Genomic DNA, 22,691 nt, shown 5'->3' on the forward strand with positions numbered 1-22,691 from the left:
GTATCTAGAACCCTCTCTATAAATTCTCTCTTTTCTTGTTCATTGATTATTTCACTGTATTTTTGTAGCAAGTGCGATTCCCGGTTTAGATGTCTAATTATATTCTCGGTCTTTCCTTTAGCAAAGGTCATATTTGAAGGCAAATCTGTGTGGTCAAGTTTCCAAGGCAACTTTGCCGTGTTCTTTCCATTCTCGTAATCAATAGCTGTGTTCTTCTGGTATGTCTGTAAATAGTTGGTGTTCTCCTTGTTTTCACATGTATTGATTCCTATTTACTCAAGTCTCCAAAACTTTTCAATCTCTGTCTCCTCCAATTGATGGGATGAAATGACGTTTAAAAGAACTGTAGATCTTGAATGCTGGCTGATATTTCCAATAATTGGTCCTGATAACAGATATCCTATCTTTGACTGTACAGCGGTGGGTCCTTTTCCTCTTATGATTTTGTCCTCCATAATTTCCAAGTAATAGTCCGCGCCTATAAGTAGGTTGATCTCAAAACGCTCTCCACTGTGTACAGAATGTGCAAGTTTAAGTCCTCTCATATGTGGCAAGTTCCTTGTATAATGTGAAATACTGTTATGAATCGGGACGGCAATTTCCAGAACAATGAATGTGTTTATACGCACATTTTCTCCCGTTTCGGTCTGTAATTGTATTGTTGCAGTTTCCAAGTTACGAACTTTCAGAGATAAATCTCCGAAAGCAGACAGTTGAATGCTGACTTTCCCCGTTGTTTTAATTTCAAGATTATCGGCAATATTCTGAGTGATAAAGGAACGTTGCGCTCCTTCGTCAAATAAGATTTTACATTCTATTTTTACGTCGTTATATATAACTGGTGCAGTTGATGTTTTTAGGAGAATGTCGGAACTTACTTGTGATGCATGCAATACACTAGTTGTGTCTGTTGTTTCAATTACGTTGATAGCTGTCTGCTGTATTTTCGGCTCCTGCTTCGTACCTGTAATGGCCTCTTTCCCTTTACATATGCTTGTATGATGCATTCCGTTACAATTTTTACACTGTTTTGTAGACTTACATGCGGACACCCGGTGTGACCCTAAACAGTTAAAGCGTAACTGTTTCTGTTTTACAATTTGATTCCTAGCGTTTGCGTCTGTTACTTCAGAGCACTCCATCGGATAGTGCTCACATGAACAAAAAATACATGTATGCGTATTTACCTTCTTCCGTGTGTCAGTAAATTTACTTTTATTGTGTGATCTTGGTTGTGTACCTGTGAAAAATGCTGTAGTGTGCAATCTGTCCGGTTCCATGACTCCCTGTCCTGCCTCAAGTATTTCAATCTCTTTAGTTGTTGATTTTCGTAGATTTTGCAATATCAAATTATCTCTCCCGTGTTCTCTTGTCATAGATTTTCTTATGTCAATCGGTAACTTGTCCAAAACTACAGGCACCAAAAGCGAACCATACATCTCTGGTGTTTGACCAAGTGACTGTAATCCTCGTACGTATGATTCTAATCTGTCTCCGTAAGACCTCAAACTAAAAGCATCATTTATCGGTGCGTGTAAATTCATGAATGCTTTCATGTAAGCATGTATCAGTTTGCTAGGTTGTCCGAACCGATCTCTGAGAAGGTCGACTGCGGTTTCATAGTTACCATTTGTCAAAGCGAATCCCTCTACTGATTGTGCGGCGCTTTTCTCTAGCTGGGCTTTAAGATAGTTAAACTTTTGGATTGGCGTTAATGTGTCGTTGTAGTGTATAGATGACTCGAAACAATCCCAAAATGTCTGCCACTTGATAATATCTCCATTAAAATAGGGTAAGTCTAACTTTGGAAGCCTATGGTATTAGTTTTTGAAGATCTTGCCGGTTCTGACGGGACTTGAAACATGACTGACATTCTCTGACGGACGAGTAGACATTGCAGAGGCGTGAATTGAATACTGCTGGTTCATAGAATCTATTGCACATGTGTTCATATCAACTCTAGCTTCGGGTGTGAAATTATATGCGTCTGGGTTAAGTCTGCTCGTTGAAGGACCAACAGTATCATGCGAAATTATAGTCTGCGTGACGGCATCATCAAGTGCTTTCACTTCGTCAACTTCTGTGTCTGTTTTTGATTTTAGCTCGTCGAATTTCACCAGTAGCTTCGTGACGGCTCCTTTGTGTCCTTCACGAACTGACTTCAGCTTTGAATCCATATATGTCCAAAGGTTACGGTACCATTAAATGTTGAATAATCTTAATAAATCATGCGTTGTGTTTTCTATACGTTCAATCGTTGTGATAGCTAATGCATATAATAACGTCACATAGTATAACGTTATGGTAACAACGTTATTTATTGAGGGGCCAGCTGAAGGACGCCTCCGGGTGCGGGAATTTCTCGCTACATTGAAGACCTGTTGGTGACCTTCTGCTGTTGTTTTTTCTATGGTCGGTTGTTGTCTCTTTGACACATTTCCTATTTCCATTCTCAATTTTAAATACTGCTTCTACCAGACAATTTATAGAAGCAATCTAAAACCCTCATATATCTCATGTATATGGCACTCTGTATGGTTGTTATAAAGAGCTATACTTAATACCAAACTTTCCATGGCGTCATCCTGACCTCCAAGAATATACTTTGTTATCTGGTCTTTGGTCGGGTTGTTGTCTCTTTGACACATTCCCCATTTCCTTTCTCAATTTTTTATTTGAATAAGGTTGCTACTTATATGGCATCCAATAGTATAAACATATCCACTTGGCCTCCAAGGGTTGACCCCTTACCTTAATGTTATTAACTTCACCTCCCTGCGTTGACCTGAAAGACCAATGGAACTCTGATGATTGAACTCTTACATCAAACATAAGCAACAATCCTTGATAACCTGTCACATACAAAATAAAGCTGACCACCCATGCATCGTTAGCCTGAATTTTCCCAATGATCGATAAGACTATATATATCGAGGAATTAATTAGATTGACAGAGAACCGGGAAAGATGTACTTTCTGCTCTTTGGTAGAGTTGTTTTCTCATTGAAACATTCCAAGTTTTATTTCTAACAGCTTACCTCTAATATTCCAAGGAACAGGATCCTTTTGAAATATCTTCATTTCTTTCATTTCTTTTGTCACATGTGCATAGTCTTCCTGCAGTAAGTCATGTGATTCTTGTAGTAATTCCTGAGATTTCATCATTTCAGCATATGACCGCTTCAGACTTGAAAATGATTCTTTTAACTCCCTGATTTCATCATTAGATCTTTTGATATCTAGCATTATTTCTTGGTTGGTCAGATCCAATGGTCTGGTTTTCAAAAGATAACATTCCTGTTTTAATTGCTGACCACCCAATCTACCTATGGCCTGTAAGATAAAGGGTCGTACTTTTAACTTTTAGTACATTTTTGCATATAATTTTTATTTGACTGCAATTATAATGAATTAACGCAGATGTTGGATATACAGAAATTATACACTAACCAATCATAACATACTGTGTGTAATAGGTCTACTATATTTGATGTATGGACTAATGGGAAGGTGTATATGTCAAACTGGCATATTCATGGTTCAGTGGTCAAAGTAAAGTTTTTGAGTTTTTCTCATTTTTCTTAAACAATATGCAATAAATCAACTTTATTTGTTGTATCAAATTATTTTAGGATGTTCATGTCAGACTCGTGTGTTATATTTGACCTTGACATAATTTTCACGGTTCATTGTTCAGTGTTTAGTTTTTTGTGTTCGGTCTGTTTTTCTTGAACTACAACCAATAGGTCAACTATATTTGTTGTATGGAAGGATTGTAAGGTGTTCATGCCTGCCTGGAATGGTTCATTGGTCAATATAAAAAAGAAGATGTGGTATGATTGCCAATGAGACAACTGTCCACAAGAGACCAAAATGACACAGACATTAACAACTATTAGTCACCATACGGCCTTCAACAATGAGCAAAGCTCATACCGCATAGTCAGCTATAAAAGGCCCCGATAGGACAATGTAAAACTAACGGCCTTATTTATATAAAAAAATGAACGAAAAACAAATAGGTAACACATAAACAAACGACAACCACTGAATTGCCGGCTGCTGACTTGGAACAGGCACATACATAAATAATGTGGCGGAGTTAAACATGTTAGCGGATCCCAACCCTCCCCATAACCTGGGACAGTGGTATAACAGTACAAGATAAGAACGAAGTATAAAAATCAGTTGAAAAAGGCTCAACTCATCAGATCGACAAAAATACAAGTGGACGTGGCGGGATGTTTAGTTTTCTTGATTCTGATTCTGAAGTCTGTTCCTTAGAAACTACAAATGTAAAAGCATTAGCTTAACTTTTTAAAATGTATTGAATGGTTGTAAGATGTACATGGATTTCTCACTGTATTTATATGACCTTGACCTCATTTTCTCGGATCATGTTAAGGTTATGTAAAAGTTGCATTGAAGCTTTATATTTAGAACTATCAACATAATATCAATGGTTAGTAAAGAAGGCGAGACATTTCAGCGTGTGCACTTTTGTTTTAGTTCGTTCTTATGTTGTACTGTTACACCACTTCCAATGTTAGGAGGAGGGTTGGGATCCCGCTAACATGTTCAAATCCGCCATAATCTGTAAGTATGTAACTGTCCCAAGTCAGGAGCCTGTAATTCAGTGTTTGTTGTTTGTTGGTGTGTTACATAACGGCAACAGTAGTATACCGCTGTTCGGAATTCACAAATCGATTGAGAGAAAACAATCCGGGTTACAAAAAAAAGTTGGGCTTTGTTCATAGTTGAAGGCCGTTCGCTGACATGTAGTTGTTAATTTCTGTGTCAGTTGGTCACTTGTGGAGAGTTGTCTCTTTGGCAATCATACCACATCTTCTTTTTTTATATAAACAATAAAAGGATAATAAGAAAATACTTTAACAAGTTATTAAGATGATAAACAACGCCAGTACAAGAATTTGTTCTTCACCATGTATTATTTGTGAAGTTGATACGGAATATTTATCAATACGGTCTTGAGTACCTAACGTCCGATGAACTTTTTTTTAGAAAAAATACGAGATGTTCTTTTACTTTCCACCAACTTACACAGACACTGGTGACGTTTGACAAAGACCGAGTGGCAGCTGCAAACTCTTGAATACTGAATGAGTTCGGAAATATATATCACATAACAGGTGAAGTTGGTATATTGCTACTGAGGTGGAAGATATTGAAACTTTCTAAATTAAATCATCTCGTTTCTCATATATTTTGGTACTGAGATAACTGCGTATGTCACATTCGAAGTATACGTCTAAAAATGAGGCGGAAGAAGCCGTGAATGTTGTTTCTTTAGTTTTAGTTCTGAGAGATATATTAATGAAATACAATAAGAAAAGTTTGGATTTTTAATGGAAACACCATCATCAATATATTTGAATGTGAAATAAAAAGTGAAATGAAATGATCTGGTTATTTCATTTCGATCTACTGTTTTTTGACAAGTGTATAAACTCTGACTTTTGTGAAAATCATAATAGGTCGCAAGGAATTGCACACAGTTCGTTCCCATAGGAATGCTTACAATTTGTTGAAAGAGTCTACCTCAAAATTCAACAAATATGTTGTCAATAAGAACCTTCATTAAACTGTTCACTTGTTCCTCTGTGTAGCATGTTTTACCTTTTAGTTCACTATTAACACAATATGCCGTATGGTATCCCAAAGTAATAAATGTATAGCTCATGCTACCACTGTTTTGTTGAAAAGCTTTTTGAAATAGTTTTTTATACGATTTTTCGATTTCCCATTCTTGATAAATAAGATAAAATGATTAATCACTGGTATATGGCGAAAATTTTGCTGTTAACATTCAACTTAAATACATCATAGACGAACTGGAAACATAATAAGTTATATCAGATCAAAACTGTAGCAAAATACTAGAGTTATTTTTTTATAACTAACTTGAAATAAAAGGAGGAAAACTGAAGATATAGATTGAACCCAAATTGCAACAAAACGAAGTACGTTAACAATATAAGAATTTCCAATAAGCAATGTATCAGCCAAAAATCAGTTCAAAGAATTACTTACTTCAGTTATATCGAGCCAAGCAGTACCGAAATATGTTGTGTCTACTTTGCCGTCATCTAAATGAGCCAAGTAGTTCCTGTAGTATTTGATTCTGACTAAATCTGCACCTTTTGAGGTTTTCGTGGTTGCAGGTAAGCGGTCAAATCCGGCAAGAGTAGGGTCCAGCTTGGTAAGATTTCTAAGTAATGTTACCATCAAAGTCACATCAAAAGTTTTTGAATCTGGAACATCTTGAAAATTATAAAAGATGCAATAAGTGACAGGATTACATCAAAGACTTTTAATCGACAATTTAATTTCCACTGTACTGCAAAGGCTAAAAGTAAGAAGAGAGTAATTGAACTTGTAAACCATGAAAAATGTTAAATGCTAGTAAGCAATGACTGAAATTGCTATGCTAAATTATCTTCCCAGACATGAGAAATGCCACTACTTATATACCTGCTTACAAAATACTATTGACTTATCCTGCGTTGTTCTATTTTAACAGACCTTAACGCAAATGTATACAAGTAAACTATGCAAAAATATCAAAAAGTGAATGATGAATGAGCCATATAATGTATATCTCCATAGATAAGAAACGTACAAATTCTAATACAACATAACCTTACCGAAATTAAAATTCAAGACGATATGAAAAAACGACGTACAGGTATAAAAATATAGGTCTTTTTACTTCTTATTTTTTATATATATATATCTACCAGTATATGCAAAATGGCTGTCTGCTCTAGTTTTTAATACTATTGGGAAAAAGAAGGTTTGTTTAGTCTCAAGCAGAACTTTTATGTTTTTTTGAATAATCACTGATGTTTGAACTGAAGGTCGTATAGTTTTAATTCCAAAAACGCATAATTATAACCGAAGTTCGTTTTCTTCAACATTCCGAAATTCTCTACTGTCTATATTATATGTTCATTGAGTACTTTTAAGTATCTTTGGAATCATTATTAGACATATTTTCGATTTGTTATATGGGGTTATTTGATAAACCTGAAATAAAAGGAGATGCTAGTAAAAAGAAAAGCAAACATAAGATTAAACTTAGTTCAACAAGTTCAGAGAATAGTTCTGATGATGGGGTAAATAGGAAAAAAAAGGAAAAAAGGTAACAGTGATAGAAAGAAATGTATAGCTTGTTTCGGATAGTTCGACTGATTCTTCAGATTCGGGAGATGATTATGAGACTGAAAAGAAAAAAAATAAGCGTAGTTAAAGAAAAATTAAATCTGGTATTCAGAGTAAGTCTTCTGATAAAGTAAAAAATCAACTGGTGTGGCCTCATTCCGCTCTACAATATGAGTATGTAAGCGAATCAACTTCCTTTAAAAGTTTAGACATTAAATTGTTTACCACGGGAGAGCTTGACATTATCACAAGTCATGGTATTTCAGAAACAGAGAAATCTGGTAGATTAAATCTTTTAAAGAAAATTACTTATTATAGTAATTTTTATGCTTTGAAAGGTCTTCTCGCCTTTTATGCAGCATGGCTACGTAAAATAGAATCGGGTCAAAGATCTTGGAAAGATGACCCTACGTGTATTGTTCCGGTTTTAAGTCCTTACATTTTATCCAAGTCGGATAGCTCGTCTGGTGGTAAGACATTTAAATCAGATTTAACAAAAAAGGAAGAAAGTATTTGGTTTTGTACATTATATATCAGAAATCGGTGTACGTCAAAATCAAATTAATTTTAAAGGTCAATATAAGACTGTATTTCACATTTGTGCAGTTAACTGGAAAAAGGATAATAAAAAGTTAAGTTATCCAGAAGGCTCTTATACTTGTCCTAATTTTCCTGTTTGACAAGATCGTATTAAAAAGCTTGATCCTGATGCGGAGATGTTTTATCTTCAATACATGAAAGACAGCTTGAAGAGAGATAACTCTAATATGAAATGTTTAGCAAAAACAGTGGTAATAAAAAAGAGAAGGATAGTTCTGGTGCTTGTAAAAACGATCTTTGTAAGTTAGTATTTGAGGGTAAGTATGATGTTTTGAAAACTGACAAGTTTTTACATGATCACGATTTAGTTTTTAAATTGTGAAAATTGAATTTTGAAGACTGTAAAATAAAAACACTATCAAAAATAAATGTGGATTATTTTAAATTGATGCTGAGTGATTATTCGAACAGAGAAATTTGTAAATTGTTAGAATTTGGATTTCCAATTGGATTTCACCGAAATACTAGTAAGGAATCTATGAACTTATTACGAGATTTTAAGGTTCAAAATTCATCGTGGGGCAGTAGAGTTTCCAAATGATATGGAGAAATATTTGGTAAAAGAACTTACTAAGGGGGCAACAATTTGCCCTTTTCATGTGAATCCGTTTGATTATGGTATTATTTTATTTCAATTGAATACTGTTCCTAAAAAGGATTCAACGGAAAGACGGATCAGTCTAGACTTAAGTTCAGCTGGTGGAACTGGGGTAAATGAATTTACAGATAAAGATAATTATTTAGGTGAACCAGTTTCTTTTACATACCAAAGAGTAGATGATTAAGTTTCGTTAATAAAGAAAATGGGAAGTGGATTGCATCTTTTCAAACGGGATCTTGCCCGGGCCTACAGACAATACCAATTGCTATTGGAGATACTTTTTTAGTAGGATTTGCTTGGAATGGGCATATATTTTTTCATTTTGTGCTGTCTATGGGCTTAAGATCACCTGCACAAATATGTCAACGATAGACAAACGCTATTGCTTATATTTATAGATCTTTAGGGTTTAATATCATAAACTATTCAGATGACTTTGCCGGGGTAGAAATTCCAGAATTGTCTGCAAAAGCATTTTTGGAATTACAAAATGTGTTAGCTTTTTGTGGAATTGAAGAGTCCGAACATAAAACTGTTGGTCCTTCAACTAGAATGGAGTTTTTAGGAATTATATGTGACTCAGTTAAAATGACTTTAGAAATTTCAATTGAAAGATTAACTGATATAGATTTGATTTTATTGGCGTGGGTAGGAAAAGAATTCGTCTCTAAGCGTGAAATTCAATCGCTTATTGGAAAACTGAATTTGTCGGGTGTTGTGTTAGACCCGTACGAATGTTTATTTCTTGAATACATAATTGGTTAAGATATATTTATCAAGATGTAAAAAAAGAGCGAGGTGCCTGAACTTGTTAAAAAAGACATCAAATGGTGGAAATAGTTTTTACCTTTATATAACGGCGTATCAATGATGTTAATAGAGGAATGGTCGAAACCAAATGAAATATTCTCTTCTGATGCATGCATGACAGGTTGTAGTGGCATTTTCAAACAACATTTTTTTCATGTTGAATTCCTTGATGCTATTGTAAATGAACAGCTTCATATTAATGCATTAGAAATGTTAACAGTAGTGGTATGCCTGAAATTATGGGGAACTAAATTGAAAGGATAGAGAATTATAATTAAATGTGGTAACCATGTTACAGTAACAGTAATTAACACTGGAAAATCAAGGAATCAGTTATTATAATCTTGCTTGCGTGAGATTTGTTTTGTAGCCGCCATTAACAAATTTGAGTTGAGGGCAGTTCACATTGCAGGAGTTGACAATCGTTTAGCTGATATGTTGTCTCGCTGGCATTTACATAGTTATTATGCTAAAACATATTTTGAAGAGACAAAATATATACATTTAGAAGAATTTGAAGTGCCAAATGAGTTGTTTCAGTTTATTCACGAATAGTAAATTACGTTTTCAGATAGACAAATTAGAGAACTAGAGAGGGATGGAAAGATATCGACATTATCAGCCTTTGCTGTCGGAACAAAAAAGAATTGCTTGGTTAAGTGGCGAGCCTTTTTGCTTTTTTGTACATTTTTTAATTTAAATGAATGTCCTGTCTCATTAAAAACGATCTGTTTGTTTATTCAATTTTTGAGTAGATCGTTCAAATCAGTAAGTTCTATAAAAAAAATATATGAAAACTATGCATTTAAAAACCTTTTGTTCATTTAGATGAACTTTCTGTCAAGTTATTATTGAAAGGGATTACTAGAGAGAAGCAGCATTTACCACAACAAGCTTTAGCTATTACTGTAGATATGTTATTAGATACTAATAGAGTTATAAATCACGACGATCCAAAGCAGTGCACTATATGGTGTTTATTTTTATTTGCCTTTTTCTTAATGGCTCGCAAATCTGATTCTTAAATGTCTTTTGACAAAGATAAACAGTTAACTAGAAATATAGTAATTTTAGAGGGTAATATTGCTATTGTAATTTTCAATTGGTCAAAAACCATACAGATGGGTAATAGAATTTTGAAGATATCGTTGGTTGAAAATACTAAATCTGCCTTATGTCCATTGAGATCATATAGAAATATGTGTAAATTATATTTAAATTATAATTCCGGCCGCCGGATATAGTCCGGCCTTTTTATTTCCTAGTAAACACAAGTTAGTTCCTGTGACTTATACAGATTTTCAGCAGTATATTAAGGAGTTTATTAAACGACTATTTTCTACCGATAGTTTCCGCCGAGTGGGGTGCGACGTTTGCCTTTGAATCTAAGATACCTGCAGAGTTAATACAAGTTTATGGTGATTGGGCAAGTGATGCCTAGTATAAATTATATCTTCAATTTTCTTTATCCGAAAAAATCTCTGTTGCTAAGGCCATGAATTAATTTATCCCTTAATTGCAGTAATGAAGAAGAGGGTGTTAATCTTGTGTGACTCTATTGGGAAATATTTGGATGGGATGAAAGACACAGTAGTACAGAGTTTTAGCGGAGCTAATTTAGGTTACATTAAATATGTTATTGATAAGGAGTATATGTATCTTTATGATTTTGATAGCTTTTTTCGTGTTATTTTACATTTTGGTACCAATGATGTTAAGAAGCATACTCCAGAGATTATTTTATGTAAATTTAGAAATTTAATTTATAGTATAAGAAATAGAAATAGAGATACAAATATATTGATATCTTCTATTTTAGCGCGACCAGTTGATTTTGTTCAGTTAGGAAATAAGCCTTAATTGGTATTTGTAAAGATGAGAAAATTAGTTGCATCAAGTCTTATAGAAGATTTTGATTAAAGGGCTGTCCTAAAAGAGATTTATTTGCAATTAAAGATGGAGGTTTGCATTTAAAGAAGCTGGAGTTGCCCAGCTTAGAATGTGTTTTATTCATGTCATTTCGCATTTGTAAAATGCATTCGTTTAATTGTCGTTTAATTGTGTAGTTGTAATTTGTAGTATGTTAATTTAACTTTGTTCATATTTTTATAGATAACCATTCAATTATGTGGCTTACAATGAAGTTTTTTGCACAATTTGGATTCCGTCCTGGATACGGCACTTCTGATGCCATCTTCTGTCTTCATTCCTTGATTTCTAAGTCATTAAGAAAAGGTAAACGCTTATATTGCTGTTTTATTGACTATATTAAAGCGTTTGATAGTGTTTTTCATGTAAAATTGTGGTTGAGATTAGTTAGATGTGGCGTTACTGGTAAACTTCTTACTGTAATTAAATCTATGTATTCTAAATTGAAAACTAGTATAAAGTGTAATGAAAATAATTCAGATTTTTTTAATTGTAATACTGGCTTCATGCAAGGGGAATCTTTATTCCCTTTATTATACTCGTTGTATATCAATGATATGGAAGTAGAACTAATCAGTAATGGCTGTCAGTCATATGAATTGGAATCCTTAAATTTTTTTTTACTTATGTATGCAGACGACACTGTTTTATTTAGTGAGAACATAGATGATCTGCAAAATATGATAAATGCTGTTAACTCTTCTGGTCCGAGACCACAATTGTCGTCCCTCGATTTTCGTTGTTCACAAATATAGTCCCTAGTGTTGACAGTGGGTTACTTGCCATTAATTTTTATACCCCTTCCAAATTTATTTCTCCATGATTAATGCCTCAAATTGCAAGTAGGGGGGTGAAATTACACTGTAAAAAAATTTGGGTCCAGAATTTTAAAGGAAAGTAGTGATTTGGTCCAGGTGAAAAAGGTTGAAAAATAGCACTTCGGAAGCTGTCAAAAGATTTCAAGACGCCCTAAAGATAAAATTGTCCATATTTTGAGTTAGAGGCGATGAAGTTTTCTATAATTTTGATATAATTTGTCCCAAAAGTAGTACAACACACTGTAACAGTTTCTTTGAGAAAGCGCAGGTGGGATTTTTTTTATTTACATTTATGTTCTAAAATAAATGCACTACGAAATAAGTGTGGTCTCGGACCTTCTGCCGAGGAATATGGTTTATATATTAATATGTCTAAAACTAAAGTGGTCGTGTTTAGAAATAGAGGTAGTGTAAAATGTCAAGAAAAATGGTTTTTGAATAACACCCAAATAGATATATGTGACAGTTTTGTATATTTGGGTATTCTTTTTAATTATAATGGCAGTTTTTTACATACACAAAAAATGAAACGAAAGGAAGAAAAGCTGTTTTTGCTTTATGTAGTAAAATTGTAGAGGAATATTATAACTGTGAAACGTTACTGTCCTTATTTGATACTTATGTATCTAGTATACTTATTTATAGCTATGAAGTGTGGGGTAATCATAAAGCTGATGATATAGAGAAAGTACATTTATATTTTTTAAAAAGAATTCTGAAGGTTAGAAAATCTGCTGTTAATTTACTGTGAATTAGGACGTTATTCAATGTATTATGAAAGACAAAGAAGACTGATTCAGTTTTGGTTCAAATTATTAAATACTGATAACTGTATACTTAAAGCATGTTATGAAGATATGTTGGAGAGTTCATTTAAAAAACCCAATGACAAATCGAATTGGGCATGTTCAGTCAAAGATATTTTATGTAGATATGGTTTTCATGATGTATGGCTAAAACAAAGTGTAAATAATGTTGATATATTCATACATGAGTTAAAACAAAGAATGAAAGATACCTTTATTGCTGATGTTAATGCTTTTTTTTAATAATTCATCAAAATGTATTCTTTATAGATATATATATGACACAGATATACTGCAATTTTGTTTAGATAGACCTGTAAATCAAATATATAAACCTTTTATATGTAAATATCGTATCTCCGCCCATAGCCTCAATATAGAAACAGGCAAATATTAAAATGTAGATAGAGAAAACAGATTATGTACTATGTGCAATAACAATATGATAGAAGATGAATACCATGTTATTCTAGAGTGTAATAAATATAGTGATGTAAGAAAACTATACATTAAGAGATATTATTGGCAATATCCATCCACTTTTAAACTTATACAGTTGTTATTAGTTCACAATGTGAAAGAACTTAATAATTTAGGTAAATTTTTGTTTAATATGGAAAAAAATCGTAATATGTAGTTGTATTAATTATTTATCATATGAATTTATTTTCATTCTCCGCCATACATGTATTGTGTATAATTATTGTATTTATATTTCACTGATGCGTTCAAAAAAAAATATTGTAAAATTGTATATTCTATAAGCTGTATTGCTTCTGAATGAAGTATTATTATTATTATTATTATTAGATTCAGAAGATTTTCAAAGAAGTAACATATTCTTTGGATCTTCAATAGCAGATTTACAAGAAAGTATCGTTTTGATTTCTTGAGTCTCGTCAGGCTTACTCAAGTGTATATCAGTTTGTGGGTCTGATTTATTCCTATTCTATGAGTGCTTTGTTTATTTATTTATTTATTTATTTTTATTTTTATTTTGAGGGCTTGTTTGGCGGTTTTATTTATAGGGCCCGCAATTGTGTATACTTTATGTCGTGTATATGTGTGTGAATAATTTGTTAAATGAACTTGTACAATCATTTTCGGCCAAAATAAACGTTTTATTTATCTTGTTTTATATTCTGAGCCAAAGACATTGTATAGTTTTAAAATTTTTAATTCTAAAAACACATTATTATATGCGAAGTTCGTTTTCTTCAACATTTCGAAATTCTCTACTATCTATAGTATATGTTCAGTGAGTACTTTTAAGTAATAAGTAACTTTGGAATCATTATATATATATATATATATATATATATTTTCGATTAGTTACCCTCCCACCCATTCCTAATGTTTAATTATTGTACTAGTGAGTTTTTGCTAGATTTAACGTGTGCGGGTTATTTTTGTAGGGCCTGTGTATATTCTATGTCATGTATGTGTATAAATAGTTTGTTAAATGAACTTGTACAATAATTTTCGGCCAAAATAAAAGTTTTATTTATCTTGTTTTATATTCTGAGCCAAAGATAATTATGTACATTATCTTTAAGAAGCAAGGTAGGTTAAACTAGAACTTTGATTGTACTTACAAAAGGATACCACTCTAACTTTAATAATAGCTTTCAAAACAGTTTGAAAAGGGAGTCAGACAATGAAAAAGGAACAATCGAACACATAAATCATAACCAGCTAACCCTAAACTAGAAACGTCAGGACAGACATAAAATAGTACATAAAAAAATCATATACAAATAATGACTGAGCATCATGAACCCAATCAAGAACTGGTTCCATCAATATTCATCTAGCTGTTCTGTGCATTCAGTTTTGTTATCTCTTATTTCGAATATGTTATACGAGTTATTATCCATCAATATACCTCTAGGGAATAAGGAGATTATAGGATATGTTAATTTGTGTTTTGCCACTTACCAGGAAATCTTGGAAACAGAAGGTTCCACTGTGATTGGTTAATTCTATGTTTTTGTTTCAAGTCTAAAAGTTTGTCATACTCTTTCTTCAGTGAGGTTTCTAAACATGCTGGAGCAAATTCATAATCAAAACTGCTTCTTACTGCACGTGGAGAAATTCCTGTCAGCAACAAACTCATTCGAACATAATTATCTTCCTCAACAGAAAAAGATGCCATAGTAAAGTCTTGTCTATTCTTGTCGAATTCTAGACGAGATTCCACCAAGCAGAAGATTGCGATTAAAACAGTCAGCACCAATTGTTAATCATATGGCAAAATTCATTGTTTTAAAGCTGGCATAAATGAGTGATTGGTGTCCATTTCATGAAGAAAACCACCACGAAATCTAGTATCAGTACTGAAATAAAGATAGAACTAAATTTAAATGTTTGAATAGGAACAGTTAAACTGGATGCCTTTACCCTAATAATACTGTACTGAACTGCCATCTTCTTTAATCAGATTATGTGCCTTATGTTATCATATTATACAAAATACAAGAACAAACAAACATGTTTAAAAAAAATCATTAAAATCATCGTTAAAGGACAAAGTTCTTGATATCGGGCTAATTAAAAGGGCACTTTTATTTCTATGAATCTCTTCCACTTTGTACTTGTTTTGGCTTTCGAACGTTTTTATCTGAGCGTCACTGATGTCTTATGTAGACTAAACGCGCGTCTGGCGTATCAAATTATAAGCCTGGTACCTTTTGATAGCTATTATTGGTGTGTTTCTCTGTCCTGTATATTCTCCCCTTTATTTGTATTGTAGTCCAGTAATGTAATGTTGTCATTTTAATGTTATATTTAACATTGCCATAAAAGCGGGAGGTTTTGCTAACCACAAAACCAGGTTCAACCTATCACTTTTTCTTAAAATGTCCTGTATCAAGTCAGGAAAATGGCCATTGTTAAATTATATTTCGTTTCTCTGTGTGTGTTGCATTTAAGTGTTGTGTATCTGTTGTGTCGTTGTTCTCTTATATTTGATGTGTTTCTCTTAGTTTTTTTTTGTAACCGGTATTTTTTTTTCTCAATCGATTTATGAATTTGAAACAGCGGTATGTTGCTATTGTATTAATTTATCAACATTTTGTAGATCTTTCGAAGATGATAAGCAGAAAATAAATATACATATTGAAGAGTTTTTAAATTGTGTCCACGCTGTGTACAAAGCAGGAAAACATTCAGGCTGAAAATGCATCAAGCATTTCACAATGTTCTCTAAATTATCCTCCATGGTATCCCATGACACCATGAAGGAGAATATAGATAACATTGTGAACATTTCAATATAGTAACAGACAAAATATTAGGTGCATTTTCAGCCTTTTTTTTTATATATATATATTAGTGTTGTCAACGGTTAACCAATCGAACGAACGAATACCGAATACCAAAATCACTAACCGGTTAACCGGAAATTTTTCTACAATTTTGGTAGATTTGATATAAATGTGTATTGAAATCATTAAGATCATGAAAAGTTATGTTTTATTTAAAAATTGTCGTCGGTGTAATTAATTAGACAGATCAATTGTCCAGTATATTGATTGCTATTGTTATTCCTAAAAACAAACAAAAAATAAATGAACGTGTCTCTCAGCTCGGGGCAGGATCTTAAAGAAACATAATTAGTATACATGTTTTTTTAACAGTAACTTTAAAGAAGTAATGTGATTAAATTTTACGATTTACTTTATTAGTCGGTTTTTGATCTAATTTGTATAACCAACATCTAAATGTGCAACCTCCGTCGTGCAAGGCTTCGTCTTACTTTAAACGAAATGCTAACTAAACAATTGTGAAATACAAACCAATGTGAATGTACTCATTAGACAATGTATACGTGATAGTGATAGTAACATGCTTAAAGAAACAAGCAAATAAAGCAAAGAAATAGACCGTACGGTGACTTATAGTTGTTAATGTCTGTGTCATTTTGGTCTCTTGTGGAGAATTGTCTTATTGGCAATCATACCACATCTTCTTTTTTATAATTAATCATTTCAAATGGAAACACTCCACATTTTATTAGGAGACAACAAGAGAAAATTAAAGAATAATCGGTTTCAGACATATTCAGTTCTACGAGATCAAGAAGTTTGCTTTTTTCAATCTGAAGTTGGTACATACGCTATAGTTGATACGGTGTATTTGATTTGTAAAAGTCAAACTTCGCCAAAAATCCTCAAAGACAAGCCTTATAATGCCAAATGACAATATTCAATTCTAAAAGCGACACTCTATGACTTGGATGAAAGGTTGCCAGATTGAAAATCATACCACATCTTATATCTATGTGTAGGGTACTATTGATAAGGCTTCCAAACCCAATTTAAATTATACCGGTTAACCGGTTAATCGGTCGAACAATTATCCGAGTAACCGGTTAGGCAAAAGTGTACGATTTGACAACAGTAATATATACAGATATATATTTAAAGCAGTAAGTTAATGGTTTCAGTGATCATGGTCATTCAAGCATGTTTGAAAAAAATAAAATTTGTATTGCTAATAATATTTTCTGTTTACAGTTTATTTGTAACCATTGTATTTTCTTTTTTTCAATGTTAGAATATATTAATTGCATATTTGCTGCAACAGTTTACAGCTTTTAACTTACTTTTCCTGCATAATATATGTTTATAAAAAGTTCATTCCATAAATTTATCTGATAAAACATCGTGATTACACATACATGTCGTTGCTACTTTGTTTTCTTTTCTGTATATATAAGTCATTTTTCCGAATCAATATCTGGATGTGAAATTAAAGAACTTTACCAGAATCTTTTTCTTAAGCCTTTTACAAGGTTGTGTAAGAATTCTGCTCTATACGAGTACATAAACAGGTCGGTAAATAGTTTTGCTTAAATAACGCTCATTAGAATTCAGACTGTCTGCTGCAAATGCTATTGACCGAACTTCAACTAGAAGAAATCTTCAGACAGAAACGCGTCTTTTTCATGACACCCCTAGTATTTGGTGGGGTTCATGTTGCTTAGTCTTTAGTTTTCTATGTTGTGTCGTGTGTGCTATTGTTTGACTGTTTGTCTTATTCATATTTAGCCATGGCGTTGTCGGTTTATTTTCGATTTATGAGTTTGACTGTCCCTTTGGTATCTTTCGTCCCTCTTTTAAGGTGATCCGAATGACACCTATTTCAGTTGAATGTATTGTGTTCATGCCAAAATTCAATTGACACCTTTTTTTATCCTTGCCAGTGTTTTGCTCTTCTCTTATATCTGACATGTTTTTTAGTTTGGTAAATAAGATTTCAGTTTATCTTAACTATTTCAGATTTTGAAGGACTTCAAAATAAAACATAGAAACACACATGTACCCAACACATCAACATGTATATCTTTTGGTTTATAAAAAAACTCCGGACATTTTGTCAACCTTGAATTGTTTAAATGAATATGATACTGATGTAAACTCATAGTTAATTCAAATACCGCTGGAAAATGAAATAAAAACATTACAAATTACAAAATATATCAATGTAGCGTATATCTCCGAATGTAAATTTGCACAGTGTTAAATTTGACATTTGACAAATTTGACTTTCATTAATCGATTGATTGACTTGGTTCATTCACTGAGATGAATGATTCATTGATTAACAGTTGAAAAACGTATACTCCACGTCAAAATGCCAGATTTTGATTGGCTAATTAAGGAAGACACTTAATCATTTTTCGCTTGTTAAATCAGGATAGTTGTTATGTACATGACGCCCATCATTGGCAGTGAGTCTAATGATGTCACATACATGCATGTATTTATTTAGCACTGATCGTTATTTTTTTGTAAACTTGGTTTCTTACTTTATGTACAGGCATTGATATTTCAGCTATTTTATTTCGATATTACATTTAAATATTTATATACAGGTTGTGTAAACTTAAAGGTTTAGGAAAGTTAAATTTTCTATATATTTTTTTTAATTTAGTCTCACTATTTCTCCAATAGGGAGTGGTAGTCTGTTACTTTCAGTATGTCTGATTCTGAAGACATTAATGTCATAGAAAAATTTATTGATGGTCTCCGTGATGAAATCATTGAAACAACTAATATAAACCAAAGTGTAATCAATATGGATTCGAATAATGTATGAATTTGAAAGCAAATCACATATTGGCATATATAAGACCCATGGCAATATAAAAAAGTTAGAGAAAACGTGTTCATAGTCAACAGCACGACTCTTATAGTAGTGTGTTACAGGAAACTATATAAAAAAAGCTCTCGTGAAAAGACTAATTAAGAGTCAAAATCAGCCCAAAATATGTATTAATAGTGTCTAATAGAAAAGAAAAACTTGGATTAAAAAATCCAATACTCATACAAAAGTTAATGAGTTCTACTATAGGTATTGTTAAAGGCCTTCATGCAACTAGAACAGACAGGTCATTTAATGGTAGTTTGTTATGATAAACACCATTTCAGTCAATAATCTAAACTAAAACAATAAGGAGAATGGTCAGTAATAGGTTGACTATAGGTTGTATTTATAATGAAACAGATTTACAGGAAACTTTAGAGAAGCAACAGGTAAATCGATTTCAGATACTTACCTATTATGACAAAAATACTAATAATAGGGTTCCATCCAGGCTTTTTTAAACTCAGCGGAGCTACCTCCTAGAGTGTTGATAGGGTTTAAAAGCCACAAAACTAAACTTTTTGTTCCAAACCCCACGCTTTTTAAATGCCAGGGCTTTGGGCACATGCAAAGGGAATGACTGGGGAAGACCACAAAGATAGGGAATGTAAAATTAAGGCAAAATGTGCAAATTGCAACGTAATATAAACCAAAGTGTAATCAATATGGATTCGAATAATGTATGAATTTGAAAGCAAATCACATATTGGCATATATAAGACCCATGGCAATATAAAAAAGTTAGAGAAAACGTGTTCATAGTCAACAGCACGACTCTTATAGTAGTGTGTTACAGGAAACTATATAAAAAAAGCTCTCGTGAAAAGACTAATTAAGAGTCAAAATCAGCCCAAAATATGTATTAATAGTGTCTAATAGAAAAGAAAAACTTGGATTAAAAAATCCAATACTCATACAAAAGTTAATGAGTTCTACTATAGGTATTGTTAAAGGCCTTCATGCAACTAGAACAGACAGGTCATTTAATGGTAGTTTGTTATGATAAACACCATTTCAGTCAATAATCTAAACTAAAACAATAAGGAGAATGGTCAGTAATAGGTTGACTATAGGTTGTATTTATAATGAAACAGATTTACAGGAAACTTTAGAGAAGCAACAGGTAAATCGATTTCAGATACTTACCTATTATGACAAAAATACTAATAATAGGGTTCCATCCAGGCTTTTTAGTGTTATGTCGTTGTTCTCCTCTTATATTTAATGCGTTTCCCTCGGTTTTAGTTTGTTATCCCGATTTTGTTTTTTGTCCATGGATTTATGAGTTTTGAACAGCGGTATACTACTGTTGCCTTTATTTACCACACAGCTACGAGCAAAGATTGATCAAAGGGAATAGAAAATGAAAAGATATTAATACAGGTGTGTAAAGAAAAATGCTCAGTCAAAGAAGCAAAACAAAAAGCTTTGCAGGGTAAAAAGAGGAAAAAAATCATAAAGGGCATGAATAGATTTCACTAACAAAGGGCTTGTTTCAACAGCTTACAGAGTTTGAAAATTTTATACTTTTATTATTTATGACAACTATACAGGTTCGGACATTACCTGATAACGTACAAAAAAATCAGTGTTGTAGCTAACATGGTATAAAAATCACTTGGTGCACACATTAGCCAAGAATATATACTAGATAAGCTTACACTATTAAACTAAGTTTTTGTTTATACTTGTATTTAATAATGAAATATATATTGTCTACATTCATGTCAATTATAATAAAATTGAGAATTGAAATGGGGAATGTGTCAAAGAGACAACAACCCGACCATAGAACAGACAACAGCAGAAGGTGACCAACGGGTCTTCAATGCAGGGAGAAATTCCCGCACCCGGAAGTGTCCTTCAGCTGGCCTCTTAACAAATATATATACCAGTAATAATGAACGCCTTACTAAACTCCAAAATGTACACTGGACTAAAATTAAAAATAATACAAGACTAACAAAGGCCAGAGGCTCCTGACTTGGGACAGGCGCAAAAATGCGTCTGGGTTAAACATGTTTATGAGATCTTAACCCTTCCCCTTTACCTCTAGCTAACGCAGAAAGGTAAACGCATAGCAATACGCAAATTGAAATTCAGTTCAAGAAAAGTCTGAGTCTGATGTCAGAAGATGTAACCAAAGAAAATGAACAAAATGACAATAATACATAAATAACAACAGACTACTAGCAGTTAACTGACATGCTAGCTCCAGACTTCAATTAAACTGATTGAAAGATTATGTCTTCATCATATAAATATCAGGCACAATCCTTCCCGTTAGTGGTTTAGTATCATACCGTCATCACATATATGAGAAGAACATAACCCGTGTCATGTCAACAACTGGTTTTTAAATAAATGTGTTTAGTTCCGATGCAAAGACCCTATAAGTGAATCAATATTAATGCCAAAATATGCAATATTTAATGACCTGACAGCAGTATCGTACCTATATTCCTTCTTTTAAAATAAGTATATTTAGAGGTTCTAAGGTGAATACTGACATTTTTGTGCTTTATAAAGTATATTTCTATATAACAAAAATTGATGTGAAATACCAGAACTTATAAGAAGTCTGCATGTTGAACTATATTTACAAATGATGTCCTTATACCTATGAGATAAAATTGAGGTAAATATTTTGACTAGTTTGTGATATCGAAAACCCTGGTGTAATAAGTTTTCAGTAATACATAAATTTCTCTCGTTAAAATCTAAACCATTGTTACATACACGAGCGAATCGTACAGGTTGAGATATATAAAATCATCTCTTTTATCATAAATTTTAGTATTAAGCTGTCCGTTAATGATGTAGATATCAAGATCGAGAAAAGGGCAGTGGTCATTGTTAGTATTAGCTTTATTTAAAGTAAGTTCAACAGGATAAATTTCTTTAGTATACATACTGAAGTAGTCATTATTGAGAGCTAAATTATCCAAATGTCTAAAAGTATTATTGAATCTGTGTATCAGATGTTGTTTCGATGGGTCCTTGCTGGTTTTGTCATCAATTGTAACTCATAGCAATAAGTGGTGCACAGTTAGTGCCATGTATACTTTAATCATAGTCATGACCTTACAACTTAGTTTGGCACATTTTCACTGTGAAGGAATTCGGCCACACATACCGGAATTTATATGGCACTCAAATAATATTAAAGATACGCCAAACATTTTAGGTTATCAAGAAACTTTTTGTATTCTAGAAAAAGACTACCCTGAAATACCAGGTTATACACTTGCAACATTCTCAAGTAGAGGTGTTAACAGAGGTGGAACAGCCATTTATGTTAAACAATATATTAATTATAGTACAGTTGATTTTCAGAGTACATTTGAAACTTCTGCAATTTATATTATACATAATAGTAAGAATATTTACCGAGCTTGTAATATCATGAACAACACGACGGGGGCCACATGTGGATCAGGATTTTCTAACCCTTCCGGAGCACTTGAGATCACTTCCAGTTTTTCTATGGGTTCTTGTTGCTTAGTCTTTAGTAGTTTTTATGTTTTTTCTTGTGTACTAACATTGTCTGTTCGTCTTTTTTCATTTTTAACCATATCGTTGTCAGTTTTTTTTTATCTATGAGTTTGATTGTACCTCTTATATCGTCCAGCCCTCTTTTGGACGGTAAAAAATAGTTGATGGATCATAAAACAGTTCTATGAGTTTGACAGTTCCTAAGGTATCTTTTGCCACTCTTTTATATAAATTCCCAAAATCAAAACCCATTTGTTTAGTTTATAGACTCGTACAAGAATACCGTAATCTGGAATTGAG

At 32.7% G+C, this 22,691-nt stretch overlaps 1 protein-coding gene across 1 annotated transcript in view; it reads right to left on the reverse strand.

The window, feature by feature from the left end:
• The window catches only part of LOC139515659 (uncharacterized), a 40,107-nt gene that overhangs the window by 12,176 nt on the left and 5,240 nt on the right, over positions 1–22,691 (reverse strand). The window contains exons 2-4 of the mRNA XM_071305288.1: positions 14,685–15,082; positions 6,052–6,281; positions 3,039–3,333 (exon numbers count right to left, since the gene is read on the reverse strand). Coding sequence (XP_071161389.1) covers positions 3,039–3,333; positions 6,052–6,281; positions 14,685–14,901 — 742 coding nt within the window. The 5' untranslated portion in view covers positions 14,902–15,082. The remainder of the gene's footprint in view (positions 1–3,038; positions 3,334–6,051; positions 6,282–14,684; positions 15,083–22,691) is intronic.

Source organism: Mytilus edulis, chromosome 3, assembly GCF_963676685.1.
Source record: "Mytilus edulis chromosome 3, xbMytEdul2.2, whole genome shotgun sequence".
In the NCBI taxonomy this organism is placed as follows: Eukaryota; Metazoa; Mollusca; class Bivalvia; order Mytilida; family Mytilidae; genus Mytilus; species Mytilus edulis.